Source organism: Astyanax mexicanus, chromosome 9, assembly GCF_023375975.1.
Source record: "Astyanax mexicanus isolate ESR-SI-001 chromosome 9, AstMex3_surface, whole genome shotgun sequence".
Classification (NCBI taxonomy): Eukaryota; Metazoa; Chordata; class Actinopteri; order Characiformes; family Acestrorhamphidae; genus Astyanax; species Astyanax mexicanus.
Genome location: NC_064416.1, coordinates 3,432,067 through 3,458,601, shown reverse-complemented (window position 1 = coordinate 3,458,601; position 26,535 = coordinate 3,432,067). Strand labels below are relative to the sequence as shown.

The 26,535-nt window shown below is 39.4% G+C and overlaps 1 protein-coding gene across 1 annotated transcript; it reads left to right on the top strand.

Moving 5' to 3' along the window:
• six5 (SIX homeobox 5) lies at positions 1 to 20,545 on the top strand. Its single transcript, XM_015601984.3, has 3 exons — positions 1 to 822; positions 10,321 to 11,867; positions 13,449 to 20,545. Exons 1-3 carry the CDS (start codon positions 95 to 97, stop codon positions 14,129 to 14,131), a joined length of 2,958 nt encoding a protein of 985 aa, XP_015457470.3. The 5' UTR covers positions 1 to 94; the 3' UTR covers positions 14,132 to 20,545.
• The last annotated feature ends 5,990 nt before the right edge of the window (positions 20,546 to 26,535 follow it).

Sequence of the window (26,535 nt, the reverse complement as noted above, 5' to 3'; positions counted from 1 at the left end):
ACACACACGTACCCGGAGAATGGTAGAGTGTGATCCGGGGGGAGGGAGGAGAAACAGAGAGAAAGAGAGAGAGAGAGAAAAGTTAAAGTAAAACATGGCTGCTTCCTCCTCCTCCTCCTCCTCCTCTTCTCCTCCAGACCCCGCGGATCAGACCGAGAGCGGCGGCGGGGAGTGCCCGGCCGCGGTGAAGGAGGAGTCGGACTCGGACTCGGGGCCGGACGCGGCGCTGGAGCAGCTGCTGGAGGAGAGGCTGCGCGGCTCCCCGGTGCGGAGCTTCTCCCCGGAGCAGCTCGCCTGCGTCTGCGAGGCGCTCCTGCAGGCGGGGAACGTGGAGCGGCTGTGGCGCTTCCTCGCCGCCATCCCGCCCTCCTCAGACCTGCTACGTGGCAACGAGACCCTGCTGAAGGCCCAGGCCGTGGTGGCCTTCCACCGGGAGGAGTTCAAGGAGCTGTACGCCATATTGGAGAGCCACGACTTCCACCAGAGCAACCATGGGTTCCTGCAGGACCTCTACCTCCAGGCGCGCTACAAGGAGGCGGAGAGGAGCCGCGGCCGCAGCCTGGGCGCCGTGGACAAGTACCGGCTCCGGAAGAAGTTCCCCCTGCCCAAAACCATCTGGGACGGCGAGGAGACCGTCTACTGCTTCAAGGAGAAGTCCAGGAACGCGCTGAAGGACTGCTACCGGCTCAACAGGTACCCCACCCCCGACGAGAAGAGGAACCTGGCCAAGCTCACCGGCCTGTCCCTCACCCAGGTCAGCAACTGGTTCAAGAACCGCAGGCAGAGGGACCGGACCCCGTCGGGCACCAACTGCAGCAAGAGGTGGGTCCTGGGAGTTTTTGGCTTGGTGGTAAACTTTTTTCAGAGCTCAAAGTAGACAAAAAGTTCAATAAGCAGTAGCAGAGGAACCCCAGGTCCAGGAGAGAAAGTCCCGGGGTGTTTTGGAATCTCTAGAACTGGTATAATAGCAATAAACATACATTAAACTTTCAGAAAGTTGTGGAGGTGTTGTTTTGGAGGTGTTTGGGCATGGTGGTAAACTCTTTCAGAGCTCAAAGTAGACTAAAAGTTCAATAAGCACAGACAGAGGGACCCCAAAGTCCAGGAGAGAAAGTTCTGGGATGTTTTGAAGGTCTGCAGAATTGGTTCAAAAACAATAAACAGTAAGTGATAGATCTGAAAGAGAAAGTTATGGAGGTGTTGTTTTGGCTGTCTGCAGAATTGGTGTAATACCAATAAACATACATGACATTTTCAGAAAGTTCTGGAGGTGGTGTTTTGAAGGTGTTTGGTGTGGTGGTAAACTTTTTTCAGAGCTGAAAGTAGACAAAAATTTCAATAAGCACAGACAGAAAGGGACACCAGAACCCCATCTTGCACCAACTGCAGCAAGAGGTAGTTTTGAAGGTCTGCAGAATTGGTTCAATAGCAGTAAACATGCATGATACTTTCAGAAAGTTGTGTAGGTGTTGTTTTGGAGGTGTTTGGGCATGGTGGTAAACTCTTTCAGAGCTCAAAGTAGAAAAAAAGTTAAATAAGCACAGACAGAGGGACCCCAAGTCCAGGAGAGAAAGTTCTGGGGTGTTTTTAATAACAGTAAACAAACATGGAACTAGCAGTAAGAGGTAAATCTGAAGGAGAACGTCTAGAGGTGGTGTTTTGGAAGTGTTTGGGCATGTTTGTAAACGTTTTCAGAGCTTAAAGTAGATAAAAGGTTCAATAAGCACAGTCAGAAGGACCCCAAGTCCAGGAGAGAAAGTTCTGGGGTGTTTTGAAGGTCTGCAGAATTGTTTCAATAACAATAAACATACATGGGACTAACAGTAAGCAGTAGATCTGAAAGAGAAAGTTATGGAGTTGTTGTTTTGGAGTCTCTAGAATTTGGTAAAATAACAATAAACATACATGACATTTTCAGAAAGCTCTGGAGGTGGTGTTTTGGAGGTGTTTTAGCTTGGTGGGAAACTTTTCCGAGTTCAATTTGGACAAAAAGTTTAATAAGCACAGACAGAAAGGGACACCAGAACACAGTCTTGCACCAATTGCAGCAAGAGGTAGTTTTGGAGTCTGCAGAATTGGTTTAATAACAATAAACATACATGAAACTTTAAGAAAGTTCTGTAATGGGTGTTTTGGAGGTGTTTTAGCTTGGTGGTAAACTTTTTCAGAGCTTAAAGTAGACAAAAAGTTAAATAAACACAGACAGCGAGGGACCCCAAGTCCAAAAGAGAAAGTTCTGGGGTGTTTTGAAGGTCTGCAGAATTGGTATAATGACAATAAATATACATTAAACTTTCAGACAGTTGTGGAGGTGTTGTTTTGGAGGTGTTTGGGCATGGTGTTACACTCTTTCAGAGCTCAAAGTAGACAAAAGTTCAATAAAACAAACAGAGAGACCCCAAGTCCAGGAGAGAAAGTTCTGGGGTGTTTTGAAGGTCTGCAGAATTGGTTCAATAACAATAAACATATATAGGACTAACAGTAAGCAGTAGATCTGAAAGAGAAAGTTATGTAGTTGTTGTTTTGGAGTCTCTAGAATTTGGTAAAATAACAATAAACATACCTGGGTGTTTTGGAGGTGTTTTAGCTTGGTGGTAAACTTTTCCGTAGCTTAAAGTAGACAAAAAGGTAAATAAACACAGACAGCAAGGGACCCCAAGTCCAAAAGAGAAAGTCCTGAGGTGTTTTGTAGTCTCCAGAATTGATATAATGACAATAAATGTACATTAAACTCGTTAAAGTTAAAGTTGTTGTTTTGAAGGTGTTTGGGCTTGGTTGTAAACTTTTTCAGAGCTCAAGAAGTAAGCAAAAAGTTCAATAAGCATTAGCAGAGAGGTAGGTCCAGGAGAAAAAAGTTCTGCGGTTGTTGTTTTAAAGTCTCCAGAATTGGTTCAGTAACAGTAAACATACATGGCACCAGTAGAGAAAGTTCTGAGTGTTGTTTTAGAGGTGTTTGGGCATGGTAGTACTTTCTAAAAGTTTTGAGGTGTAGTTTTGAAGGTCTGCAGAGTTGGTATAATAACAATAAACACACATGAAACTTTCAGAAAGTTCTGTAGGTGTTGTTTTGGAGGTGTTTGAGCATTGTGGTAAACTTTTTTCAGAGCTCAAAGTAGACAAAAATTCAATAAGCACAGACAGAGGGACCCCAGGTCCAGGAGAGAAAGTCTCCAGAACTGGTTCAGTAACAGTAAACACACATGGCACCAGTAGAAAAGTTCTGGGTGTTGTTTTGGAGGTCTGAAGAATTGGAAAAATAGCAATAAACACACATGTAAATAGCAGTAAGAGGTAGGTACAGGAGAGAAAGTTCTGGGGGTGTTGTTTTGAAGGTGTTTGGGTTTGGGTGTATGGTCGTAAATTCTTACAGAGCTCAAAATGGGCAAATGGTTTAAGAACCATAAACATATATGGCAACAACTGTAAGAGGTAGGTTTAGGAGGTCTCCAGACCTTGTCGTAGACTCTTTAAGAGCACAGAATGAGCTGCTGGTTAAAGAACTGTAAATATAATGGTAACAACTGTAAGACATGGGTGTAAAAGGGAAAGTTTTAGAGCAGAGATTTACAAATTTACTATAGATGGAGGGTCTGGGTTAGGTTGTGGACTCTTTTCAGAGCTCAAATCCTGTATAATTTGTTTACCAGTTGTGGTGTGAGTTTTTCAAAACCTTGGAATTGTTATAAATATGACTGTTTAGGCCAGGGGTGTCCAAACTACGGCCCGCGGGCCATTTGCGGCCCGTTTCCTTTTTTGGAGCGGCCCACGAGGTATCTTAGAAATAGAGTTAAAGTTGGCCCGCTGTTAAACAGGTTTTTATAATGTGAGATTCAAAGTTTGAACGCTAGGTGTCAGAAACGGGCCAAAGAGTCTAAAAGCAGAGAGGGTGCGCATTTCTAGTGCAGAAAAACGGGCCAAAGAGTCTAAAAGTGGAGAGGGTGCGCATTTCTAGTGCAGAAAAACGGGCCAAAGAGTCTAAAAGTGGAGAGGGTGCGCATTTCTAGCTCAGAAAAACGGCCCAAAGAGTCTAAATGTTGCCGTAGTTTAATATTAAGAGACATCATGAAATGAAACATCAGTTTGAAAAATCTTAATTTACACAACACTGTCAAAGATAAAGATAGTAAGTGAAGTAAAATGGTGTGTAAAATAAATAATCAGGAAAAATGTATTATTTAAAGTGGTATATTTCATTATTTGTTTTATTACAGAGTCTGTGGCCCGTGACTTCAAATATATTTCTCCTTCTGGCCCCCAACAAAAAAAGTTTGGACACCCCTGATCTAGGTGCAATCAATCCCACAATCCACCAGCAGTACCTACAACAACTCCAGACGACCCATTAATAGTTAAAAAGGAGGTCAACTGGAAGGTGTTGAACCTGGATGGTGTGGAAAAAAAGGTGTGAGGTTTATAAATTGGTGATCTGTTGGAAGTTCTTTGTGTCCTGGGTTAGGAAGAGTATTGAATCTGTCAGGAAAGGTGGACTGGAGGACAGAACGCATGGTGCTTTGTTGTGAAATGTGAGCTCAGCCATGGTGGATCAGATTTCCTCAAGATGCTAACCAAAGCTTTAGTGCTTTAGGCAAAGTAAAGAAAGGTGCCGGTTTGGGAACGTTTAGAGTGAGCAAACAACAGAGCAGTGAGAGTAATTCCCACAGGGGAATTCCAGCAGAACGCTCTCAGTCCGGTTCTGGAGGTTTCGCTTCACTGTGCGGCTGCAGATACGAGCGCTGGAGACGGGGAGAAACGGGATTTAGTTATGCACTGATCTGGTTTTACCATTAGAAACCAACTAAAACCTATTTTAAACTATTTTTATCTAGATTTTAGCTGCTCTACTCAGTTTGGATCAATTGGAATTTCACCAAGAGAGAAAAAATGAGGAGGCGGGCAATTAAAAATGAAGTTTTGATGCTAGTGCTGGGCGATATTGGAAAAATCATATATCACAATAACGATATATATCATAATATACCACATTTGAGTATGTTTTCAATTATTCTTCGAAAAATATGACAAAATAATATCATTGCTTACTTTTTTTCCAACTTTATTTCAAAGTGACGTTAAACCAAACTTTCACAAGTGAGAATTACTAGCTTTTAGTGCAGCAATATATATATATATGTGTATCAAATGAAAACAGATTCAAAATTATACAGGTATTTAAATTGAGTTATCATCAAAATAAACTCAAATAACATTTTTTTAAGTGTCCGTTAAATAACGTAAAGCTGTGTTACGTCGCAAAACTACATTATGAAGCTTTTTTTTTATTATTTTTTTTTTTAATATTTTATTCATTTATATTAAATGTTGATTTAAAATGTGTTCTTTTATTAATATATTTTTTAATATTTTGTTTCTACTTGTTTCTAATTTCTTATTAAATGTTTTCAGTCCCTTTTAAACTGTAAATGCCTGGCGGCATTGTAAATATGCCACAAAGCGGCCGTTGAAAAGAATGCTGGGCAAAAATCACAAAATTACTGGATCTCAGAAAGCTGTTGGAGAGCGGAGGGGAGCTATTAAACAAAAATTAGTGCTTGTTAGTAATCATGTTTTACTACAATAAAAGTCACTTTTATACCTGGGTTCTCATTTTTAACCTAACCAAATATTTGCTGGTTTGAAAACAGCCAAAGTCACCAGAATATTGGTCCTTTTTTAGAAGTTTCTGTGAATCACAATCAGTAAAATGGAATAAAGTTGTCCTGATGAAACCAGTCCCAGATGCTCCTGCTTTCCTCAGTCTGTTTTTACGCTCAGGCTCAGGAATCGTACTGCAGATTGAAGGTAAACAGCTGGGATTTCCAGCTCTTATCAGGAGGATTTGTGGTTTGGTGGTGAAGCTCTGCTCCCAGACGGCAGCGTAGTGATATCACCAGATTCACTGATTATCACAGCTGCTCATAATCACTGTCGTCAGTGTAGCAGAACGTCTGGACCTTCAACAAAGTCCTGCAGAAAACAGCAGAATCAAAGACACTTGAAGTTCGTTTACAGAAAATGTACTGAGTAAATCTTTTGTTGAGGTGAGTCAGGCCGGGTTATTCGAGGTACAATATACAGTGCCCTGCAAAAGTGCCTTTTCAACCTTTTGCCACATTTCAGGCTTCAAACATAAAGATATAAAATTGTCATTTTTTTGTGAAGCATTAACAACAAGTGGGACACAATCGTGAAGTGAAACGAAATTTATTGGATATTTAAAACTTTTTTTTAGAAATAAAAATCTAAAAAGTTCTGCTGCAGGTATGGAAGCTATCTGCTCCCATTGCCATGTGTGGGGTCACATGACTGGTTCATTTTGTTACATGATGCTACTTTTGTTCAGTTGATGAGTTTATTTGTGGTTGTTTGGAGCTTGAGTTTCTTTGTCTGTTTGGTTTATTTTCACACAGGCATAAAAACCTAAATGCACCAAAATGCGCACCAATAATCCACGCGAGCACATAGTCTCCTCTGATTGGTCAGAGCTGTCTGGGAAGGGAGCAAGAAAGTAAATTTAAAGTAAAATATTCTGTGTTTAAGTGTGTATATCTGTATATCTGTGCAGTGTGAAGCTGCTTTAACACAGAACAATGAAAATTTGCTGCTGGTCTTTTGAACACAGTAGTAAATGGAGTGTCATGGCTGTGAGCAGTGAACACAGCACATACCTCGCTCAGTGTGTAAACAGCATGGAGCAGCAGAGACAGTGTTTGTTCATAGCTGTGGTAATAAGCATTATCTAGCTAATATATCAGATTAAACTGCGTCTTATCAGCAGTTTAGCTCAAATAAAAGGAGTATATATATATACCAGACTAAATAGTGCTGTTGTGAAAAAGCCATAAGTAATCAGATTTGTATCTGGTTTAAATGTATCTGGTTTAAATGTATCTGGTTTAAATGTATCTGGTTTAAATGCATCTCCACTGTTTCAATGACTATCGTCCAGTTGCACTCACCCCCATCCTCATGAAGTGCTTCGAACGACTAGTCATGCATCACATCAAGTCTTTGCTCCCCCCCTCCCTGGACCCCTACCAGTTTGCTTATCGGTCAAATCGCTCGACCGATGATGCCATCTCCACTGTTCTCCACTCAGCCCTCACACACCTAGACAAGAAGAACACCTACGTCAGAATGCTGTTTGTTGACTTCAGCTCAGCATTCAACACAATCGTCCCCCAACAGCTCATACACAAACTGGACAGTCTGGGGCTGAGCACTTCACTGTGCAACTGGCTGTTAGACTTCCTGACTGGAAGACCACAGGCAGTGCGGGTTGGCAGCAGCACATCCAGCATCACCACACTGAACACAGGGGCTCCCCAAGGATGTGTGCTGAGCCCCCTTCTGTTCACTCTGCTGACCCACGATTGCACACCAGCACACACCTCCAACCTCTTCGTCAAGTTTGCGGATGACACGACGGTGGTGGGTCTCATCAGCAACAACGATGAGTCACACTACAGGAGCGAGGTGAGCCGCCTGGCCTCCTGGTGCAAACACAACAATCTCTCTCTGAACACAGAGAAGACCAAGGAGATTGTTGTGGACTTCAGGAGAACTCACACACTGCACACACCTCTGTTCATCAACGGAACTGCTGTGGAGAGGGTGAGCAGCACCAAGTTCCTGGGTGTGCACGTCACAGAGGACCTCTCCTGGAGCACCAACTCAGCATCACTGGCCAGGAAGGCAAATCAGCGTCTCTACTTTCTCCACAAGCTGAGAAGAGCTGGAGCCCCCACCCCCATCATGACCACCTTCTACAGAGGGGCCATCGAGAGCATACTGACCAGCTGTTTCACCGTGTGGTACGGGGCCTGCACAGCATCCTGCCGCAGGACCCTCCAGCACATCGTGAGAGCAGCTGAGAAGATTGTTGGCACCTCTCTCCCCTCCCTTCAGGACTTGTACAGCTCCCGCCTCACACGGAAAGCCCTCCGTCTGGCAGGAGATCCCTCCCACCCACTACACAGCTTCTTCAGCCTGCTGCCATCAGGGAGGAGACTGCGGAGGACCAGCAGACTGCGAGACAGCCCCATCCATCAGGCTGTGAGGATGCTGAACTCTCTTCCTGCTCTACCCCCCATCCCAATCCTGCCCCCAGCACACACTCACTCAGCATCCTGACCCCCCCCACTAATAAAGTACTGAAACTCTGCACTACAATACACAAAGTACTGGTCCCTTCCAAACGGACTTGCACTACACAACACCTGCACTACTGCTATACTTGCACTGTCATACACACTTTAATTCCACTTAATTAAACTGTGAACTTTAAGGACTTACGCACCCATTCACTTTACCAGCCTTAAGCTATATACCATATACCGTATTTGCACTACTGTTATTTACTATTTTTACTGTCATTCCATCTCAATCACCATCAATATTGCACTATTGTCTTACGTATGTTTATTGTGTCTTGCTGTATTGAACATATAGTGTCTCCCACTCTTTTATATTATAATTATATATCTATTTTTACTTATTTACTTATATTTATATATCTATTCCTCCCCCACACCACTGCACCTTGTTTTTGTCTCATGTATGTCTATTTGTGTCCCTGCTGTATTGTACACATAGTGTCTCCCATTCTCCTTTATTATATCTATTATCTGTACTTGCTGTAAAATTGGGAAGGAGAGTAACGTAATTTCAATTCTCTGTATGTCCTGTACATATGCAGTATTGACAATAAAACTACTTGACTTGACTTGACTTGATCTCAGATCACCTGCTTAAGTGATTTGAGTAAGTGATTGGATTTGTATCTGGTTTAAATGTGTCTCAGACCACCTCCTGAAGTGGTTTGAGTTAGTGATTGGGATTTGTATCTGGTTTAAATGTCTTATACCATCTCCTGAAGTGGTTTGAGTTAGTGATTGGATTTGTATCTGTTTTAAATGCGTCTCGGACCACCTCCTGAAGTGGTTTGAGTTAGTGATCTGATTTGTATCTGGTTTAAATGTGTCTCGGACCACCTCCTGAAGTGGTTTGAGTAATTCACTGGATTTGTATCTGGTTTAAATGTGTCTTATACCACCTCCATACGTGATATGAGTAAGGGATTGGATATGTATCTGTTTGAAATGTGTCTCAGACCGCCTCCTAAAGGGTTTTAAGTAAGATATTGGATTTGTATCTGTTTTAAATGTGTCTCAGACCACCTCCTAAAGGGTTTTAAGTAAGATATTGGATTTGTATCTGTTTTAAATGAGTCTCAGACCATCTCCTAAAGTTGTTTGAGTAAGTGATTGGATTTGTATCTGGTTTAAATGTCTTATACCATCTCCTGAAGTGGTTTGAGTTAGTGATTGGATTTGTATCTGGTTTAAATGTGTCTCAGACAATCTCCTAAAGTGGTTTGAGTAAGTGATCTGATTTGTTTCTGGTTTAAATATGTCTCGGACCACCTCCTGAAGTGATTTGAGTTAGTGATTGGATTTGTATCTGGTTTAAATGTGTCTTGGACCATCTCCTGAAGTGGTTTGAGTAATTAACTGGATTTGTATCTGTTTTAAGTGTGTCTCGGACCACTTCATGAAATGGTTTGAGTAAGTGATCGGGTTTGCATTTGTTTTAAATGTATCTTTAAAATCTTTATGCATGCATTTTATTGTGTTCTAACCTTAATCAGATATAATCCTGGTACTGAAGACTATTAGCACTAGGGATATCAGGATAAGTCAATAGCTTACGTACACACAGTTTGTTGTTTTTACACAATTCAATCGCTGGGAAATCCATTTAAACTCATGCAAACAATACTAAAACTCACTATTGGAGAATCCACCCAGACACAATACAAGAAGAAATGCCATTTTTAAGTGCCATACAGTATTGTGTAGATGTTTTAGGCACCTGTGGAGAATTTTAAGTAAAGAAAAAGCTTTTTATATGTGCAGTAATTAGGAGATTAAAAAATCTCCTAATCTCTCCTCTTAATCTGAGTTTAATAGAGTTTCATTTCTATTTCTCAACCAAATCTTATTTACGTTAAATCAGGTGAGCTGCTGACGGAACTGAACATATTAAACACATGCTGGCTGAGGAGCATCCAGGAGAAATCTGGAGTCTCTACACTTTGTTTTTCAGCTTCAGGCTCACAGGATAAATCATACTTATAGTTAAAAATGCAATGTTTATTTGCATCTGTTTAAATCATATGTGGTGCTTCTTTTTTTTAGGCAAAAACACTCATATTGCTGAGATAAATGAAGTGTAATTAGTGTTATTTTCTTAGGTGCCTAAAACTTTTGCACAGTACTGTATAATAAACCCATTTTCTCTGTTTTTTCTTCTTGGTTTCAGCGAATCTGATGGAAACCACAGTGCAGACGATGAGGACAGCAAGGCAGATTTGGAGGACGTTATGGACAAACCGACATCTCAAGACATCGGAGGCCCGACTGCTTCTCTTATATCTCTCTCTGGCGCCCCCTGTGGTACTGGAGGTCAGCTCATTCTCAACAGCACAGGGGGATTTCTGACCAGCCCCCATCCTCTGCTGCTCAACGGGAGTCCGTTACTGTCGGGGGCAGGAACTGGGGTCATCATTAACGGACTGACGTTGAGCGATGGCCATGCGGTCACCCTCAGTCCGGTAACGGCGAATACGCCGCTGTTACTCAATGGAGCGCAGGTCATTACTAAAGCGAGCGGGAACGACGGCACTCCAGAGGAACACTGTTCTCCGAGTATGGAGACCCAGAACACCTTGTCTACCGTGGTCCTCAACCCACAAGCCAGCTTGGCTAGCACAATCCCTGTTCCACTGACCTCCACGGAAGAGGTGAAGGCGTCTAATGGCAATCCAATCCTTCCGTTGGATTTTATCAGTGTTCCAGAAAACGTGGCTTTAAAGAACGTTGATGCCACTCAGACAGTTCCTCCCATCTCAATACCCACCTCCACCATTTCTTCTACAGTCCTGACTCCCACTTCACTTCATTCACTGACACTAACTCAGAACGGCGTCCTCTCTTCAACGATTCCCCAATCAAATACGGTCATTTCCAGTCCATTGGTGCCTCTGCAATCGACTCAGCAACCTGAAATTGTGGTGCTAGCTTCAGCAGGTTCTCAACTGAACCCCTCTTCATCCATCGCTCAAGTGGCATCTTCCTCCACTGTCTCCACCTGCCCTCAGGTTTTATCTTTACCCCAAGTGGTACCCTCCATCCAGGGTATCCCTGTATCCCAATTGGTGCAAACCCCAACCATGACTCAGGTTTCATCCTGTCCACAGCTAGTGCCAGTGTCCCCAATCACGTCCCAAGTTCCCCAAAGCACCATCCCTCAATTTCCAACCCAGAACATACACATCGGCCCCAGGCTTACTCAAGCCCAACCTCAAAACGGCTCTACTACGCTTTGCGACAACTCCGGAGCGTCTATCTCCCAGTTGGTTAATGGACAAATACCACAAGGGTTGACGCTTCAACTGGGCGATCAATCCAGCTCAGTCGCCAACACACAGATACAGACTTCCCTGGGAACCCAAGTCATTCCCATCTCCTCCCCAACACAAGTAGTACCGGTTTCACAATCCAAAGACACGGCACAGCCCCACCTCGTCCCTCTGCCCCAACTCATGCCTGTGTCGTCCATGGCTGGAGCTCCTACTGGAACCATCTCCTTCTCTCAGGTGGTTCCAGCAGCACCTCCTCTCTCCATCCCACCCCCTGGAGGTGCCTTCCAGATTTTGGCGTCTGGAACGGGAGCAGGGGTCGGGGTGCCACAAGGGGCTATACGTATCACCCCAATTGGGCCACCTCAGAGTACACCAGCAGCGGGGGCTATTCCAAGTGTCCAGCTTCTTAATTCAGGAGTGATTCAGCTGCCTTCTGCCTCTCCAGGTAAGAAATGCACTATATATACATTCGTCATCCAAAAAAAGAAAAACTGAATTTAGACAGATTTAATTCTATAGAAGTAGCGTAACATGTAGAGACAGTATGTAGAGAGTTGTAGAGGTTCCTAATGTTCCTCCTGTGATAATCCATCAGGTCCATGTACAGTAGCTCCAATATTCTCTGTACACAGTTCCTTTAGACTGTGTGGTAGAGGTGATTAGGAGTGTTGATGGAGCGTCCAATAGAAACGCGTCCCACATGTTTACACTCAATTAACAGGGATACATCTGAAAATAATGCAGCTGAACATTACCTAGAATCTTGTGAGTTCAGAAAAGGTAGGGCCAATAATGTGGGACCTCATTAATGTGAATTTGGGCTTAGGGCTGGGCGATATATTTAAGCAATAATTATTATACCACAGTTTCATATCGCTGTTTATTGAAAGATTTTGAGTTAAAGAGGAGGAGAAAATAGGATCTTTGGTTAAAATAGTTCCATTGCTGCTCTGTTTTTAGTTGCGATGTTTGGTTTGTAAGCGCTGCAACCAGTTTGTGGATACCGATACATACAGTAGCAGACTGATCTTTCCTTTTTTTCAGAATATATCTCATATTTATCTACAGCTGAATGTTAATAAAAGTGTATGTATTTTTAAAATTGGAACATTAAGTTTAGTCTCAGAAGTGTCTCTTTGTCATTGTCTGGTGAAAAAAAAATCTATATATATACAGCTCTGGAAAAAAATAAGAGACCACTTAAAAATTATTTGCCTTTTTGATTTTACCAAATTGAAAACCTCTGGAATATAATTAGGAGTTTGAATTTTTGCACCAGGAGTAAAGCAGCATAAAGTTATCCAAAAGCAGTGTGTAAGACTGGTGGAGGAGAACATGATGCCAAGATGCATGAAAAAAACTGTGATTAAAACCAGGGTTATTCCACCAAATATTGATTTCTGAACTCTTAAAACTTTATGAATATGAACTTGTTTTATTTTCAAATTTTCTGTAAATAAATGCTCTAAATGAGAATATTTTTATTTGGGATTTGGGAGAAATGTTGTCTGTAGTTTATAGAATAAAACAACAATGTTCATTTTACTCAAACATAAACCTATAAATAGCAAAATCAGAGAAACTGATTCAGAAAAGTGCTCTCTTCATTTTTTTCAGAGCTGTACATCAACTTTCATCAAAAAAATATTGAGATATTTGTTTTGATCCATATCGCCCAGCCTTAGTTGGATTGATAAAGTGCCTGTAATAAACACCAAAGGTGATTACACCAAGATACCAGGAGTAATACTTAGAGGGTGGCCCTAAATATCGACCATTTCAGTCAAAATATAATACTCACCTCTGAACGGCAGTATAGCTAGCGCTTAGTGTGGTTATCGGGTAATGCTAATGCTGCTCCAGCAGTGCTAGCTGCAGTTAGCAGCAGGCTAGTGCTTGGCACGGTTGGCGATTAATTGTTAGTACGGTATGTTAGAACACAACTTACCAGATGCCTTAATTTTAAATAATTTCTGCTCCTGTTTTGCTCTTGTTTGACCAAATCTTACTGCTTCTTACTCTTCAGGTAACTTCGTCCTGGCGGGCGGCAGCCCCTTCCTGAGCGTTCAGAACGGTAAACTTTTCCTCACCATCCCAGGAGGCATCCAGTTCGCCAGCGTTCCGGTCAAATCCGTCCCAGAGAGTCCGGGCCCAAGTCCCAACGGCATGGGGAGCAACGGACTGGAGCAAACAACCACTGGACCTTCGCTAGATAATCAGCCGGTTTCCTCGTCTTCTGTTCCGACGTCCAGCCCTCTCCAGCCATCTCTGTTCGTCGGTTCTTCTGGGTATTACTGCAGTCCTGAACCTGGAGCTCTCGCCAGCTCTACTCCGGGAGCTTCTCCAAATACTCCAGACTCTTCTACTCCAACTTCCACCAGCATCCTGCCCTCCCAGCAGACCCTCACCCCCGAGAGCATGCTGTCCTTCAGTCCCATCAGCAGCAGCGGTGGCGTGGCGAGCGTTTCCCATATTCCCCAGCCAGCGTGGAGTCCCGTGTCTCTGTTTGACGTACGTGGAAAGGGGGATCTACCTGAGGACCCTGCTCTGTTGGGCCTACCTGGTGGAGAGTCCCTGCTGTTAGGTACCCCTCCTTCAAGCGACGATGTGGACAGGGACTCTCATCTTGATGACGTGGAGAGGGACGGGGACTCCAAAATACTCACGCAACTGCAGTCGGTCCCCGTGGACGATGATTTGGGGTTATAACTCTCTGTAATTCTTCTCATTCGTCTTCTTCTTTGCTTGTGAGAAGCCCTGAGACAATCAGTGAATCATTGACAATTGGGCGAATCATTACCGTACAATCTCAGAGGTAAGAGGTCATCTTCGGTAACCTTTGGTAATCTTCGATAATCTTTTAAACACTCAACATAGCCTGATCTTTCATGTATGTCGAAATATATTCAACATAAGTGCCTAGGCCTTTCCTATGTGATACAAAAAGAACTTGTAGAACTTTGGTTTTTCATTGAAGGACCAGTTGATTTGATTATTGGATTATTCTATTTTGAGGAACAATGATTCGCAATCTCTTGCTTTCTCTTGTTGAACTTCAGGCTTTATTATATTAATTGTGCCAACAATCCTCACGATAATAATCAGTTCTACTCAGTACACGCATTAGCAAAGGCTTCATCTGGGGTGGGGAGCAGTTCTTGGCTGCTACATCATAGATGTAAAAAATCCTTCGTATAAAGACAAGAAATGAAGGCGAGATGTTCGAAAGCGATTTGAAGGACGCTGCTGAGGTATCCTTCCCAGCCATCAACACAATTATCCAAATAAGCGCAAAGCTCCATTGAAAACCATTGGGCTGTTTTGCAAATGAATTTCATCGCTATCTTCACCACTGAGTCTCGTTAGATTGTTCCATATGGATTGGCCCAATCCCATTTCTCTAATTTGTAGCTCTACCCTATTGATTTTTGAGTGTAACCCTTTCAAATTGGAACAGAATAGCTATATAGCATTGGAGCTCTAAAGTTCAGCAACCTAACTGCTGCTGCAGATTAACTAGTTAACTTTACGACTTTACGTATTTTATCGTATGTCTTCAGAAAGGGTGGAGTAGGTGGTGCCGCACTTCATTATTATTGTCCATTCTTTAATTCCTCTGAAATGTGGAGTTAAAATGAGCTAAAATTAGATTTAATTTGCTTTTATTTTATTATAAACCCCCTGATTTAGCTGACTCCAACCTCAGCTCAAATGTGAAAAAGTTTGGCTTTGGGGCCACTGGGTGATGTATGGGTTTAGAGGCGGGACAAGAGGGAGAGCTGATTGGGCCGAGCAGCGTAGATTAACTGATTTGCATATTTTGATACATTATCCTCGCCTATAGCACAGTTAAACTGAAGAGGGGTGAAAATGACTGCAATAAAAGCGCTTTTTAAAGGTTAGGAAAGGTTTATAAAACTTTTAAGCAGGACTGGTATTGTTCACAATGTTAAAGGAACACGTTTAGCTAGCTAGCTAACTAGCTTCTTATGCGAGAAAATTACTATAAAACATTGAAACTACACATTAAACTATGTTAATTTAGTGTTTATCATCATTTTTAAGAATGAAAATACTCAAATGTATGGCTTTCTTTGGTCTTTTGTGCTGCACAATCATGCCAGTGATTCTCATAGACCTCTGTTTGGAGTGTTCCTCTGAAAAATCAATGTTTAGAAGCCTAAAAACGAATGAACAAGAAGGGGTAAAATTGGATTAGGCCTTAAAATGAGTCTTCCACCTCTGTAGTCTATAGACTCTGGAAATAATTTCCTTTCTTTTATCAGGACTTTTATGGACAAACACTGAGCGGCAGAACTCTTAAAGTCTTTTCTATAAAATAAAATACTACATATTTAAAAATTGCAGAGTGCATTGAAGGGTGGGCAGGTCCTCAGGTAGACTCTTCTGTTGAAGACTATTCACACTTATGAAACAATCTAACAAGACATTGCAGTTAAAACACTTTTTTTGTCATTATTTATTTTTCGGGAGTCTTGAAAAATATACAGTATCAGTCCAAAAGTTTGGACGCACCTTAAATTCAGTGTTTTTCATTATTTAAAATGTTAAAATGCATTGTAGATTAATACTAAAGTCAAGCAAACTATAAAGAAAAACATAAGGAATCTTGGCTGGATTTTTTCAGTCAGTTTTATGAGGTAGAGTCTCTTGGAATTCAGGCTTTCAGTTAACAGCTGTGCTGAACTCATCAAGAGTTAATATTTGAATTTCTTGTCTCTTAATAAAGTGTTTGAGAGCATCAGTTAAAGTAAAGTAGTGAAGAGGTAGAGTTACAGGTATACAGTGAATAGTGAATATTTGAGTAATGTTCTAATCCAGATTATGAAGTAAAGAAAGGAGGAGTAGTTTGGGAGGGGTGATGTATGGGTTTAGGGGCGGGGCAAGAGGTAGAGCTGATTTCATCTGAGTTTCAGATGGTTGGATGTCAGCAGGGGGGCAGTATTATTAATTATTATAGACTGATCTGCATATTATTGTGATGTATCTGCTTACCAACGTACACGGAAACGTCATCCTCACCTATAGCACAGTTAAACCTGTGGGGGCGCTGCAGAGGAGGAAATTACCACAATACAAGCGGTAATTTTTTAAAGGTTTGGAAACCTTTAGAATATGTTTTATTACTTCAAGTGAACACATTTTAGCTTTTAATGCAAAAAATATGGTTTGAGGTTTAGTGACTTTTAAGAAATGAAGGTCAGCCAATACAAAACAAAGAATTTTAAGAACTGTAGATGCAAAGATGGAACTGGCACTCATCAGGACCACCCAGAAAAGAAACAACAAGAGTTCCCTCTGTTGCAAAGGATAAGTTAGTCAGAGTTACCAGCCTCAGAAACTGTATTTTTGCTTTTTTTAAGTTACTACATGATTCCTTATGTGTTCCTTCATAGTCTGGATCACTTCACTATTCATTTACTATGTAGGAAAAAATGAAAAACATTGAATTAGAAGATTTGTCCAAACTTTTGGCTTAGAAACTACAGCTGCTGTCTAATCAAACACTCCAGTTCATCACTACAGTGCACAAAGTTGGCCAGTTCATTTCATTGATTCTAAGGATGGGAGGGAATCTAAAGAGAAGCTTTGATATTTAGGCAGTAAAGAGCTTTTTAGAGGTTTTTAGCTCTTTATTCTAAGTTCCAGGAATCACACTGCCAAAATATGTTGCCAAAACTCTTCTCTGTGGTGCTAAACTGAGTCACAGTGCCTTTAAAAATGGAACTAAAGGAGTTACAGGTCGTATTTTGTACGTTTTGTTAGCTGAGCAATACTGACACTCGCTCTGGAGAGGACTGTATATTGATTTTGGAACAGAAATTAGATTCACCTGCAGATTTTTAAGACATAAAGGCACTTCTCCAGCTCTTAGATCATTGTGAGCCTTCAGGTCTTGAGACCAACTAGATAAAACAAGATACATATATTACACTCGTTGACAAAAAGATAAATAAAGCCAATTTTTAGCCCAGTTTTTTGCTTCATCATGCGTCGTTTGTCCTCCAGTGTGAGAGGAGAAGCGCTGCCCAAACAAGCTTTTTAACGCCACAAAATTAATTGCAAATATTCCCATAAAAAAAACTGTCTTGTGGAGTGATGGCCTTTGTCATATGGAAATCTTTCTACTGGATATACAGCTCTGTAAAAAATGGAGAGCACTTCAGTTTCTGAATCAGTTTCTCTAAGTTTGCTATTTTATAGCTATATGTTTGAGTAAAATATTCTCATTTAGAGCATTTATTTACAGAAAATGAGAAATGTCTGAAATAAATAAAAAGAAGCAGAGCTTTCAGACCTCAAATAATGCAAAGAAAACAAGTTCATATTCATAAAGTTTTAAGAGTTCAGAAATCAATATTTGGTGGAATAACCCTGTTTTTTTTAATCACACTTTTCATGCATCTTGGCATCATGTTCTCCTCCACCAGTCTTACACACTGCTTTTGGATAACTTTGCTTGGTTTAATGGCTTGTGATCATCCATCTTCCTCTTGATTATATTCCAGAGGTTTACAATTTGGTAAAATCAGAGAAACTCATCATTTTTAAGTGCTCTTTTATTTTTTTCCAGAGCTGTGTGTATGTTGTAAAATGGACGAATCGTAGAGTCTGTGTACGTGGATTTAGGGCTGCAGCGATTAGTTGATTTAATCAAAAATAGCAATTATTTAAATTGTCTACTAATCGTTCATTTTTAACAATATTGCATTACACAAAGTGCTGGAAACAGAAGCACAATGGGAGATGGGTAAATGGGCAGGAGTAAACACGAGGTAACCACAGCATGGCCTCCATCCACATGGTTGGGCACGTGCTTGTAAACGTGAGCATGTGTGGAAAGCTGTGCACCTCAGTCCAGCACAGTTTTGCGCAGATATAATTTACCTTTTAAAGAGCCATTTAAATGCCCGATTAAAGTGCCGATTACTGTTGTTTTGCTGTTTTCCTCAAGTTTTTTCCTCGGGGCGTGGCTGGTGACGTCATTGGTGATGCCCTGCATTGTTTAATATTGCGATTAATATTGGCGAAAAAAGCAATGTAATTTGCAATGTAAAATTTTTCCAAAATCGTGCTTCAGCTGGGCCTGTAGATCCTGCTCTACACTCGTAAGTTGCTAAACTAAATGCTTTTTATCAATTGGTGGTAAATCTGGAGACCAGGCAGGACAAGAAGTTACATAGAAGGAGATGTTACATATCTGCCTTTATTTTTTTTTTGTCAATGAGTGTAAAAATAATTATTTTAAATTTAAAATAATATTGTGATGGAAAAATGATTAGTTTTTAGGCCTTTAAACAATATCTATATAAACAGCAGCACCTTGCTAGAATAGATTTTTATTTGATTTGTTAAAAGGTCAAATACACACATATATGAATATATAAATATATATATTGGCTCCTCCATTGTGTTCTCTTTTCTTATTGAAAAGAGCGATTACCGCTATGTTCTGTAAATCTGTTTTAAAACACTCACAAAAAAAAGTTTTCTCTCTTTTTTTTTTAATAGGTTTTTTACCTTTTTTGTACTCTACATTTATGTACATTTATGTGCGTGTATATATATTTTTTTTGACATTGATTCTCACACACTGAGCATTGTCGAAACTCTTCAAAGCATTGTTACAGAATATCTCAGATACGCCAAATGTTACGTAGGTGACTTAAGTACACTTAATTACCAGTCATTTTAATGAATGTCGTTAAATATATATACCTGATATTGCTAGTATTAGGTTATCAGAAGTTTTTTGCATTATTGCAAGTTTTTCGCTTTCTCATTTCGTCACCACTGCATTAATTAAATAGCATAAATACATCTTTTCCTGCTTTTTAAATAGATCTATGGTCAAACACTAAGAACCCTATTTTATTATTCTATAGGCGAGCCATCAATTATGCATCGTGCTTTTTGCTATTGTAACGACGGGAAAAGTACTCGAAATGCACAAAAGGCAAGTACTAATTCTCTTAATTAATCGAAGGTGTGTTTTGGTTCATTTGTAAGAGCTTAAAGAGGCAGGTGAGCTCTGACTTTGGCGGATTGCTATTTTAAGGGTGCAGCTACCTGGACGTGTCCAACAAACGCTTCTTAGTAAAAGAAACTGTTGAGAAACTTACAGATCATTTATGAGAACAGAGACATGTTTGGCAGCTGTCTGGGTTGTATTCAGTCAGTGGTGCACTTGTGTTTTCTAATGCCAAGATAGCAATGCACCATAAATGTACCTGAACACACCTCATTTCCAGACCTCCACGCCCATCAGTGTAGATATATTCAGAAGCTCTGTTTCTAATGAAACGATGCAGGTGGAACGAGTGAAAAAATAGACTGTTGGCGGGGTGTAAGATAGCAATGAGCTCTATAGCTTTTAAAGCATAAAATGCGATATTTTCAACACATTCTGTGATTCCAGTGGAAACATCTGGTTTATTGTGTTTGACAAGAACCTGCAATAAGTGGTGGTGCACTTTTCCACTGTGCAGCTTTGCTTGAACAAACATAGAATAACACAGAATAATTTCGGTTCCCTAAAAATTCAGTGAATCCCTAGTTTTAAGCTATTTAATACAATGCATGTAGACGTTCACCCAGTAACAAGCTAGTTTCCTCAACAAAATGCTCCTTAAAATACTCATTACTTAACGTCACTATACTCTATACTGTATTATACTAGTTTGAGATGTTGGTCCTCAGATGTTCACGATGTATCCAATGCTCCTGCTCATCACTACATGCTAAAGCACATGCTGAGAAAGCACTATCGGCCAGTTCATTGGGAAAAATGGCGTAAAAATGGAGGGAAATACTGCTAATTTATCTATGCAATGTCTTTAATTTGTCCAATCGTGAAGAAGAAAAGTTCATTGGTGCCCCCATGGTGGGATTAGTGTGTTCATACATGTGACATGACTCCGGTTTTCACACATATCACTCATAAAGCTACAGTTTAAGAACCTTTTAGACCTGATAGGACTTTTATTTTGTTGTTTTTTTCTTTTTAAAGGGGTGTGAATTGTTCAGTGCAACCCATTTTTCACTACATTTTTTATTTTATTTTCTATGTATGTATTGTGTGTCCAAACATTGTGTTTGTGTTTTTTTTTTTTTTTTGTAGGATTTAGTTTCTGTTTTTAATGTTTTCTGTTAACTCCTTTTTGATCAATTCACGTAGAACTGTGCTCTAATGATTCAGGTTCAAGCTAAAATGGAACAACAGTTTTTAATGAAGTTTTTATCTTTCTCTACGTTTTCATTTCAATTCTCTCTCAGTTTTCGAGTATATTCTGGTTTTAGTATTTTAGTATATTGTATCAATAATTTCATGGCATCAGAAATGTGCAATTGTATGCATTTGTTTTAATATTTATTGATAAAAAGTTATAACACAGCCTCTGTAGCTAATCAAACATAAAATACGAAATTTCCAGCAAATTCTAAAGCACATTTTTTGTATTTTTCACAAAAAACACTATAAGGTGCACTTAAAAATCCTTTAATTTTCTCAAAAATCATAATCTGGTGCTCCTTATGTATGAATTCTACCAGTCAGGTATTAAGGAGCAGTAAAGTCACTCCAGTGAAGTACAGAGTTATAAGGGGGAGTTTTCAGTGAAGTTTCTCCAGCACTAAGGCTGGGTGCAGCAGCATTAGCATTAGCCGCTAACTGCAGCACTAGCTCTTTTGTGCTTTTAGCAAGTGACCTTGCTAAAATTATGGAAATCTAAGCTTACTGTAAATAGATGGAACCGCTTTACTCACCCAAATAATCCAATTTTAGGAGAGAAATCTGTGTAGATTATTGGATATTATTAGATATTGGAAACACCTAGCACTCGTTTGACTTAAAAAATATATATTTTTTAAGAATTACAGTTTTGTTTAATAAGACCTTCTGAATTAGAAGGTAAACATGGTGACTCCATTGTTCCTTACTAGTGCTGCTTCAAATGTGCTTTATAATCCAATGCGCCTTATCTTTGAAAACATCAATTTATTTGTAGAGCGCCTTATAATCCGACAAATAAACACAGTATTGTAGTCCGTAAAATACAGTACTTCTTTTTGCTGACAAGAATCTGCAAAATGTGGTGTTGCACCATTCCACTGTGCAGCTTTGCTTGTATAAATGTAATCTTCACTAAAGAGATAAAAGAAGTAATTCTTTCCCACAACCTGCATTTTAAATATACAGTAGCAGAGAGTAACAGAAGCCAAACTAAGTTTAGAAACTTAGTTTAGAAATTTCATGAAAAGAAAACCACGCCAACTGTGATTAGTCTAATGTTGTAGTTGTGTTGTTGCCAGTGGCATTGGCAATACATATATTTTATACAGTTAGAAGAGAAACAACAGTTATAAAACGTCCAATTTAATAATTTGCTGTATTAATATCTGTCCTCATAATTTTCATATATATGTTTCTGAAAGTGTAGAAACCTGATACAATCTGTCACTTAAAAAAAACACGTCCGCTAGTGTGGAAAACTTTATTTAGTTTATTATTATATTATATTATATTATTTTTTATGTTTAAATACCTATATAGAGGCTGTGATTACAACTTGTCAATTATTAAAATAAAAACACAAACACACCTTAGCATACAACTTCATATACAGTATCTCACAAAAGTTAGAACACCCCTCTAATTTTTGCAAATAATTTATTATTATTATTATTATTATTATAATTTATTATTATTGAGATATTTTATCTTTTATGGGAGAGCACTAGAACACTGAAGATATGTCACTTTGATACAGGGTAAAGAAGTAAGTGTACAACTTTACACAGTATAAGAGGGTAAATTTGCTGTGCGCTCAAAATAACTCAATACACAAAAGTGAATACTGTATTTTTCAGACTAAAAGGCACGTTTAAAATCCTTTAATTTACCCAAAAATTGACAGTTCATCTTATGTATGAATTCTATCAGTCAGGTATTAAGGAGCAGTAACTCCGTTACTGTTATAAGGTTGAGCTTTCAGAGAAGTTTCTCCAGCACTAAGGATGGAGCAGCAGTATTAGCATTAGCCACTAACCGCAGTGCTAGCTCTTTCACCTTTCTGCTTGTTTGCCGTGTTAAAAACAAGCTACATGGGACGAACTGCTAGCTGATAGCGCTCTGGGTTACCAGAACACTTAGGGTTCCTCAGTCTAGCGCTGTCGGGTGGCTTTTACTAGCGGATATTGCTAATGCTAAAACTCACCCTTAGTGAGTCTAGTTATTTACAGTAATCTAAGCTTACTGTAAATAAAGGGAAGAGCTTTACTCACCAAAATAAACAGTTCTCAAGAGAGAAATCTGTGAAGATTAACACGTAGATTAACAAGTAAACATTGCCAAATTGTGCCAAAATATTTTGTGTGGCCACTATTATTATTATTTCTCAATGTTTTATCTCCTGGGCATGGAGGTTTTTAGAACTTCACAGGTTGCTAATGGAAAAACTCTTCCTTGAGCTCCTTCACCTTCCATTTGAGGATGCCCCACAGATGCTCAAAGCCTTAGTGCTGGAGAAACTTCACTAAAAACCCACTTTTAGAGAAAATATTGGAAATTTAAGCTTACTGTAAATAAACAGAAGCTTTTTACTCACCTAAATAAACAGTTTTTAGGAGAGAAATCTGTGTAGATTAATATCCAGCACTCGTTTAACTTTCTGACGTGCTTTATAATCCGGTGCTTTTTATATATGGAAAATAGACCAGGAAATAGACGTTCATTGATGGTGCGCCTTATAGTCCGAAAAATACGGTAGACACCTAATTAAAAATGTCCAAATTGTACCCAATTTTTTATGTGTGGCCAGCATTAATATTATTTTCCAGCCCTGTTTTAATCTTCTCTTTATCATGGTGTTCAATAGAGCTTTAGAGGTTGCTAATGGAAAACCTATTCCTTGCACTCCTTTACCCTCTGTTTGAGGATGCCCCACAGATGCTCAATGCCTTAGTGCTGGAGAAACTTCACTGAAAACTCACCCTTAGACCAAATATTGTAAATCTAAGCTTACTGTAGATAAACAGAAGCTCTTTACTCACCCAAATAAACAGTTTTTAAGAGAGAAATCTGTGTAGATTAACATGCAGCACTCGATTAACATTGAAATAATATATATATATATATATATATATATATATTTTTTTTTTTTTAAGAATTACCGTTTTGTGTAATGAGGTGCCGTATAATCCGGTGCTCCTTATGTATGAAAATAAACCAGAAAACAGACATTCATTGATAGTGCGCATTATAGTGTGAAAAATATGGTACACACCTAAGTTTGAGGATGTCCCACAGATGCTCCTAGCCTTAGTGCTGGAGAAACTTTGATGAAAACTCACCCTTAGACAAAGTACTGTAAATCTAAGCTTACTGTAACTAAACGAAAGAGCTTTACCTACCAGAATAGACCAGAAAATAGTCTGTCATTGACAGTGTGCGTTATAGTTTGTAAAATACAGTAGACACCTAAGTAAAAAATGGCCAAATTATGCCCAAATATTTTTTGTGTGGCCACCATTAATATTATTTTCCAAAACTGCTAATGGAAACCACCTTCTGTTTGAGGATGCCCCACAGATGCTCAATAGTGTGAATAGTAATATACTAAGAATAACTTTTGTGAGATACTGTATTTCTGCGTGCCCATGATCAGTTTTAGCTACTTTAACTAAAAACATTTTGACAACTAAAGACTCTAAAGGCAGTTTTCCAGTCCTAGACTCAATAGGCTCAACTCCTATATGAGAAATTGCCTCTGGGAAAATTTCTGAGATGTAATTTGCTGTGTGTTTGTGAAATTCTGATGGTTATTTCCAGTAGAGACCGTGTTTTGCTCAGTAAAGGGCTGATCTCCTGATGTTTTTTGCACATTTTCTCCTGAACCGTTTACTGTCTTTTCCTAAATTTTTGGAAATCTGTGGAAATCCGACTGCAGACACATCACAAATTCTGTGCAATTTTCTCCACTTTAGCTGATTAGCTGTTTAGCTGATTAGCTGTTTAGCTGTTAACTGTTGCCTTTGGGACGCGACCGCAGACTGGACCCGGTTCACGGCTCCCAGCTTTTTGGTACACATGTGGTCCGGTGTGTTAATTCTAGCCGTAAACGTGCCTTTTTTTTTTCTTATTTCGTACTTTCGTTCGTTTTTTATTTTCTGTATTTTCTGTATTGTCTATATTGGTGTGTATTTAAAGCATTTATTAGTTCTGAAGCAGCGCTCTGATGTTAGTGGACCCGGACCCGGGTTTATTCTGCATGATCCATCATCAAAGACGAAGAGGTCTTTGCTTGTATATTATACTTTACTTTTTTTTTTTTTTATAGTTGTAATAGTTGTATTTTACACGTGTATTCAAAATAGGACATGTAGCATTTCTTTGCCAAAGGTTTGTATGTTTTTACTTTTGACTTTTTAAGTTTTTTGCTTTTATTTCCTGTCCTGCTTTTTATGCACCTGTATTTTGCTTCTTTTATTTGTAATTTTTTATAGTATATGTGCATGTGTGTGCAAAAATAGTAAAAAACAAAGGGAATCGAGTGTATGTGAATATATGTGTGTATACATGTGTACGCGAGTGTGTGTGTGAGTGATTGTTGCTGTTACACTATCGTATGAGTAGGCGTGGCTTGTGTCGTAGCGTAGTTTATACCGTACTCTCGCAAATATGTGACTTTTCACGTGCATTTACACATAGAGGAAAAAAGAAATATGCAGCTGATCAAACCAAAGAATTTTGAACTCTTCTTTTATTAAATGTAACGAAAGGGATTTTCTTCCTTTTTATACTGCATGATACAACAGCAGATCTCTTCTTAAAGAGGCGTGTTTTGTACTTGTCATAGTTATTTTATTTTTTATATACAGTTTCGATTTGTGATATTGTATTAAACAACATCTAAAATGCAGCCTGACTGATCGTGTTTGTTTTATACTGTATATACCTTTTATTTCTGATTATTGTCTTTTTTTTATTGCAGTTTATTGAAGTTCTGTCTCAAGCACAGTTTAATAGATTATATACTTTATACATTTAAAAGCGGAGGTGTCCAGTTAAGTTACTTAAGTAGAAATGTAGGTTATCTATACTTTACTGCAGTAATTATTTTTACATTTAACACAATTATCTGATATGAAGATAATAATAATAATAATACATTTTATTTTTATAGCGCTTTTCAGGAAACTCGGACGCTTTACATTGCATTAAAAAAAACACAATACAAAAATACATATTAAAATAATCATCATCATCATCATCAATATCATCAACACTATACAGTAGAAATCAACAGAGCAAAACAAAACGTCTCCGTGCAGAGACTCAAGAGAACTCCAGATAAACTACAGTCCAACTAAACTTCTTTAATAGTTAATATTACATTACATTACATTACATTTTGCAGACGCTTTTGTCCAAAGCGACTTACAATAATGAAGTACAAAAGTAATAGGAATTAAGATAACCCATTTTTAGATAGGGCTTAAAGGAGGTCGAAGGGAAATAATGGAATAGAGGAGTAGAGAAGAGGAAGAAGGAAATGAGGTTAGAAGTAGTTAGTGTGTTAGAGGTGTTAGGAGAGTAAGTGCTCTTTGAAGAGCTCTGTCTTCAGGAGTTTATTAAAGATAGTGAGAGATTCTCCTGATCTGGTAGTAGAAGGTAGTTAGTTAGAGGTGTTAGGAGAGTAAGAGCTCTTTGAAGAGCTCTGTCTTCAGGAGTTTATTAAAGATAGTGAGAGATGCTCCTGATCTGGTAGTAGAAGGTAGTTAGTTAGAGGTGTTAGGAGAGTAAGTGCTCTTTGAAGAGCTCTGTCTTCAGGAGTTTATTAAAGATAGTGAGAGATTCTCCTGATCTGGTAGTAGAAGGTAGTTAGTTAGAGGTGTTAGGAGAGTAAGAGCTCTTTGAAGAGCTCTGTCTTCAGGAGTTTATTAAAGATAGTGAGAGATTCTTCTGATCTGGTAGTAGAAGGTAGTTAGTTAGAGGTGTTAGGAGAGTAAGAGCTCTTTGAAGAGCTCTGTCTTCAGGAGAGTTGTTTGGTAAAGCGAGGCGACGTTCATTGGAGGAGCGCAGCGGCCGGGAG